At 36.1% G+C, this 6,158-nt stretch overlaps 2 protein-coding genes across 2 annotated transcripts; one reads left to right on the top strand and one right to left on the bottom strand.

Moving 5' to 3' along the window:
* The first annotated feature begins 391 nt into the window (after window positions 1-391).
* Window positions 392-2,041, top strand: LOC145160318 (protein RER1A-like). The gene is made up of 3 exons (XM_079079460.1): window positions 392-906; window positions 1,439-1,619; window positions 1,709-2,041. Exons 1-3 carry the CDS (start codon window positions 497-499, stop codon window positions 1,769-1,771), a joined length of 654 nt encoding a protein of 217 aa, XP_078935586.1. The 5' UTR covers window positions 392-496; the 3' UTR covers window positions 1,772-2,041.
* A 1,957-nt stretch (window positions 2,042-3,998) lies between these two features.
* LOC145160319 (UPF0481 protein At3g47200-like) lies at window positions 3,999-5,933 on the bottom strand. The gene has a single exon (XM_079079461.1). The coding sequence runs from the start codon at window positions 5,858-5,860 to the stop codon at window positions 4,286-4,288; it is 1,575 nt and encodes a 524-aa protein (XP_078935587.1). The 5' UTR covers window positions 5,861-5,933; the 3' UTR covers window positions 3,999-4,285.
* Window positions 5,934-6,158: the final 225 nt, after the last annotated feature.

Below are 6,158 nucleotides of genomic sequence, written 5' to 3' on the forward strand. Positions count from 1 at the left end.
TAGGAAAAAAAATATCATAAAAATGTTGTACGAAATTATAAAAAGTTTTAAGAAATTTGTAAAAGAAAAATTGTTCACATTTAAGTAACTTTCTTTTTATTCTACACATTTGACCATTAACTTGTTAAATGTGTAAATATATTACCATTGTCATCTGATATAGTAGATGACAATGGTTAAATATATAAAATAAAATAAAAAAGTTACATAAACATGAACAAGACAAAAAAAGAAAAAAATAATTACCTCAAATCATTTACACATTTACATATTTAGAATAAACATAGGGACCATTTGAAATCAAACTCAATAGTTTGGTGGCTAATAATGACAAAAACTCCTTTATTTTCTATGTTTTTTTTATCTTAAGTTATTTGTAAGAGAAATATCATATTCTGGTAAAATTTAGATTTATAACCTACAAAATCACAGGCATATTCGGTTGCTTGAATCTATCCCCAAATCGGTTTCTTTACGTAGGAGAGACGACGGTAAGATGATGGATCCCGGAGCCGGCCCCACCACAGCAACCCCCAGCACCGACGCTCCCTCGTCAGCCGGTTCGCTGCATTCAACGGACACACCTGCAGCAGCCGTGCAACGGTGGGGTTTTGTGGTGTCACAACGCTTCCAACATTTGCTCGACAAGTCAACGCCGTTCTTGCTCTACCGGTGGATCGTTTTCTTTGCCATGGCGTTCATCTATGGCGTCCGCGTGTTTTTTGTGCAAGGGTTTTACGTGGTCTCGTACGCACTCGGGATATACATCCTTAATCTGCTCATAGGGTTTCTATCTCCTCAGGTTGATCCGGAATTCCAAGACCTTTCCGATGGCCCTACTCTTCCCTCTCGGAGCTCCGATGAGTTCCGCCCTTTTGTTCGTCGTCTTCCCGAGTTTAAGTTTTGGTAATTACTGTTTCTACTCTAAATTCGATTTTCTAATTCCTGATTTCAGTTGCAATATTAACTCTGCGATCAACTGATTTAGTTACTTTAGATTTAGATATTAGATCAAATAAGATCACGTAATGAATTTAGGGATCAACAACCCAACAACACCCGCGAATTGATAGCAAGAAGAACTGGACTGTTGATTTGCAGCATAATCTAGGGTTAGCAATCAGGATGTCTGTGCTGTTAATTGCTAACCAATTAACCATCATTCTTCAAAGCCACCAGTTAAATAATTCTGTTACTGCTCATAATACTGTTCCAATTACTCAATTGTACTTGATAAAATATCTGTCTGGATCCATTTCAAGCAAATTGGTAAGTTCTTCATATTGAAGTTGCTGAATATGTTCAATACACCAATATTACGCAGATACAAATGACCTTCTCCTTACAAAGCTAACCCTGTTACCCAACATTCCAGTCTCTTTTGTTAACTCTTAACAATGAAATCACCAGATGTCAATCTTGTTTTCATTGATGACAGGTACTCGATAACGAAAGCCTTCTGCATTGCTTTTGTTTTGACATTCTTCAGTGCATTTGACGTGCCTGTTTTTTGGCCTATACTCCTTTTTTACTGGGTCATCTTATTCGCTCTTACCATGAAGAAACAAATACTGCATATGGTCAAATACAAATACGTCCCATTTTCGTTTGGAAAACAGGTGCCCTTTATATCTCCATTTTACATTAAAGTTACAAATTATATTTCATTTTGGGGCTATTTGTTACTTAAGTAGCTTATTTTATACAGACTTACAATGGAAAGCGGGGGGCAACATCAACCGAGAGTGCAAGTCTTCTTCCTAGAGACTGAAAGATGTTAAAACAGTTTTATAGATTTTGTTTCCTGTACTACCCCTGAAAGAAGTTAGACTTGACTTTTAATGGTTTGTTTTATGTAGGAGATCATTTCGTACAGGTTTTTAGTAGTCGTAAGTTTAATGTTATAGACAAATGAAGCTTAAGTCTTTTTAAAGAGCTATCATAGTTGTGGATCTATTAAACATGTGGGGAAAATGAGGATCTTATGACATTATGGGATTATATCTGTTTGACATAACAAGTTGTACTGTGTTTGACATAACGTGCATTGGATCAACATTGGGTGTGATGTCAGTATGATAGAAATTGTAAAAAAAATTTACCACCAAAAAAGGCGGGACACGGTCTCGTTCTCAGTCTCTTGTATGTGCAGAAGATGTAAATGGATTCCCCATCCCCCTATCAGAGGAAATAGTTTTAGAAAGTTTGTCCAGTCTGTCTAGTCTAGTGAACTAGTCCAGTCATCTGTGTTCATGTTTACCCTATTCAAAAAACACATATATTATCGGTTAGTGTAGGTTTCCAGCCAAATATGAATTTTCTGGTCATCGTCTCAAGCGCGCATACACACCCTTACAAGTCGTACTTAGATCCATGGCAGGTATGAATTCGTTGAAGGCACACACATCCATGACACATGAGTTTTTGGCCAAACATGAACACATACATTCATATCTGAAAGTGTTGAAGGTACATACATGGCATGATTATGATGAACACACATCAATTGCAGATCGATAACATGATTTTTTGGCTTATTTTTCGGATGAACATGGTTTTGTACTTGCATGTGAAAATTGTGGGTATTTCGAGTTCATCCATGGGGTTTCTTTTTGGTTTTGTTGGGAATAAGCGTTTTTCGAGTTCAACCATGGCAAATTTAGGTTTTTTTGGAGCTCTTACATGACAAATTTGAAACTGATTTTCACGTTCATCCATGGAGTTCATCGAGTTGATTGTTGGGTGTTCATCCAGATTGAGTTTTTGATGAACAAACACACAAGAACTACAGATCCAAATAAAATTGCCGGAAGATTTTTGTTTCACCGGAGAAGATGACCGAAAGCTCGTCGGAGCTGTGTGGGGCGCCTGCAGTAGTTGGTCATAATCATATTTTTTTTAACATGGTAAATTTTGTACAAAAAATATGACTAAATGTATATATCAAATAATGTTCCTTACCCTTATAACTCTTCAACAAATTCATCAAGACACTTGAGAGAAATGCTATGGAATTGAGTTAGTCGACTTGGTAACCAAATAGTGATGGAATAGAATCATGAATAGTAATTTATTGGAATGTGTCGGAATCCAAGAGACAAACATATCTTTATACTATGTTTATTTATGAGTTTTTCTTTTGCGAATTTTTTTTTTGGGAAATAAAGTATCTTTTAGGATGGAAAATATGAAAAAGGAGAAAGGGGAAAGAGATTTTATTGTTTTTAGAAAGAAAGGGAGGAAATATTTCACAATAATAAAAATGTATAGTTTCTTATGTACAAAGAGAAATTTGTAATCACTTTAACTTCCCTTTACGTAAAAAATAAGACTTTTTTCAAACTGAAAACATAATTAAAATAATATTTTATTCTTTCTTTTCTTGTACTTTTCTTATTCTATTTTCCTGGTTCTATCTAGGGAGAGAATTATGGGGAAAACTGAAAAGGAATATTACAATCTTTCTCTCATTCTATACAATTCAAGAAATAGAGAGCAAATGGTGGTGACTATTTTTATATTGTTTATATTGATGAAAACTTTGAGAAAAAACTTTATTGAGCTTTTTTTGTTCAATTTTTTCAAATGTACCTTCTATTAGTTATAAAAAAAACACAATATTTTACATGTTTTTTTATATGTTATTATATATATATTCAATTAGTTTATAAGCTAATTTTACCAAATGTTATTTTTTAGCATATATTTTTTGAGCTAATTCGTCGACCATCTTAAAGTTTCAAGTTTGTGTTTGTTGCTTTCGGTCATCTTGTTAATTCTTAACTAATATACTCTGCCTCTGGTATTTAACTAATATAATATGGCTTCTATAAATAGAAATTCGTTTCATGAACAACACGTTTTCATCCATTTTTGCAGTAAAATATGTTTATAGATGGAAAAGTCAATCTTGGAAAGAAAAAAATAAAAAGAAACGATTCTTTCAATTTTCCTCATGTTGCATATGATCACGTTAGTCGTTAGGTAGCAATATTTATAAAAAAAATCAATTTAATTTCATAAATAAATAATCTATGAGAAATTAAATATCCTCCTTCCAATACAATAAAACCTTTAGTCCTGTTCCAAATCAAACTCAAACTCGTATAAAATCCTTCTATAAATATTACAATCATGAATCATTATTAATTTCTTCGCTAACAAATAACCTCCTTTTTTTTTTTTTTTTTTTTTTTTTTTTTTTTTTTTTTGTAAAATCAATGCAAAATTCAATAATTCATACCCAGTTATGTGAAAATATATCAGTTTCTCCGGCCGTAAACCATCAAGATGCCGGTGGCCGGTAATACCCATAAACACCGTAAACCGTCTGTGTTGCCGTGAGGATGAGCAGAATCACGGCGGCGAAAAACGAAATAATAGCCCAAGGATTGCTAAAATAGTTATGAATTAACGTCGCTCGCCATGAATTCCACCGGTGATTATAAAACTCGTTCACCTTCTCCGATAACTCCGACAGATAACTGTTATTAATATCGAAAACCACCTCCTGACATAACCGATTGAACAGATCCGCCACATCTGCATCACTCCCTAACCAATGCTCAAAAATCCCACTGTAATGGAGGTATCCCACGTCCTCCGGCGAGTTTATCAAATTATCCATAAAAATCACATACGACGTTATCTCATTCCCGCAGTCCAAATGCGATTGCTCGAATGCTATCAGATTAAGAAACAGAGATTTCGTCCCATCGTGGATTAACAGCCGGGGGATCTTTAGAACTCCGTTTTCGAATTTAATATCCCAGAAACGATCGGTTTTTCGTTTTTTGAACTTCATTCCGGCTTCTTTAAGCTCGGTTACACAGTGGATGAGCTGTGTTCTACGTTTATCGGCGACACGGTTACTATGCGACCACCGTTTGATCCATCTTCTTGGCTCCATCTGTGGTCCTCTACTCAATAGACTCTGCCGGAAAACATGGAGACAGTGAAGATATGACTGGTCCGATAACGGGTCAAACGCGCTGGAAACGTCATGCCCTCGAGACGATTTCATTTTGCTCCGGTGGCTTTTCGTCAACGGTTCATCGGTTGGCATTAACGGGTCGAAGAATCGTAGAGCCAGCTTCGCGACTAACCCTTTCTGATCTGGTTGTCCAAATTGGAGCCCTAATAATCTGTCAAGGATGAACAAAGGAATCTGATTCTCGAGCATTATCATGTCTCTTTGAATCGAATGCATCGACCCTCGCATTGCAAAAACCGGATCGCAACGGGAATAACCGAGTTCCGAGAACCCTTCTGCAGCTCCCCGGAAAAGCTCGAGTGCAAAACAGCCATCGAGAACCATCATTTCCACGAATTCGTTACTGCTGATAGTAATCTGTCCTTCGTAGCAAGCTCTTGCCCTTTCTTCGAGTTCTTTAATGGAATCGATGTAGAGTTTAGCATCTTGATTACCACGTTTCAGAATCTGGTGAAACGCCCGCCATTTATGGCGATCCATGTTTCTCAGGCGTTTTTTTCCATGGTGGTAAGGCCCTAAAGAGACGATGTTTGGAATATAAGCTTTATCTTCACCATCGCGTAAATACTGAGGAACTTTATAGATGCAGAGCTTTCCCCAAGTTCCGGCGACGTCGTCTTTCTGAGCAACCTCAAGCCTTTCTCTAACCGTGATCATCCATTCCGATTCCGGCGATTTTGGACCTTCTTTTATGGTTTCCGAACCACCATTGATATCAATCTGCAGTGGTTCATATGACTGTTGATTCTCTTCGCCGGAAAAGTTGATCGATCGGCTGGTAGTTGGGATTCCGGCGTCGACAGTTTCTTTGAGCTTTAGAGTAATAAGATACCAGCTCAAAAGCTCCTTGTTGAACACAGCCACCATTTTTTCTGTTGAAGAAAGATTATGCTAATGCTTTCAATAAAAAATGGAACCTTGATTGTTCTTATTATTTTTAAGTAACTTGCGAAAACAGAATGATGGCAAGAAAGTGACGTTACAACTGTTCAAATTATATCAATAATTTATATCTGATTTTATCCAATAGAATGCTTAAACGCAACCAAAATTGACTTTTGGATTAAAAGGATTAGTTAATTAATTTGCATTCAACTCTAAAGACCACATGCTTTTCTGACTCTAATGATAACTTCATCTCCTAGAAATAGGTTTGCTTTAGTTG

This window comes from Lactuca virosa, chromosome 2, assembly GCF_052849685.1.
Source record: "Lactuca virosa cultivar CGN04683 chromosome 2, Lactuca_virosa_CGN04683_v6, whole genome shotgun sequence".
Taxonomy (NCBI): Eukaryota; Viridiplantae; Streptophyta; class Magnoliopsida; order Asterales; family Asteraceae; genus Lactuca; species Lactuca virosa.

Bases quoted from the DNA above. Each gene is read 5' to 3' on its own strand.
- LOC145160318 (XM_079079460.1), top strand. From the start codon at position 497: ATGATGGATCCCGGAGCCGGCCCCACCACAGCAACCCCCAGCACCGAC. The intron at 907-1,438 runs GTAATTACTGTT...CATTGATGACAG, and splicing joins CTTCCCGAGTTTAAGTTTTG to GTACTCGATAACGAAAGCCT. The intron at 1,620-1,708 runs GTGCCCTTTATA...TATTTTATACAG, and splicing joins CATTTTCGTTTGGAAAACAG to ACTTACAATGGAAAGCGGGG.
- LOC145160319 (XM_079079461.1), bottom strand. From the start codon at position 5,860: ATGGTGGCTGTGTTCAACAAGGAGCTTTTGAGCTGGTATCTTATTACT.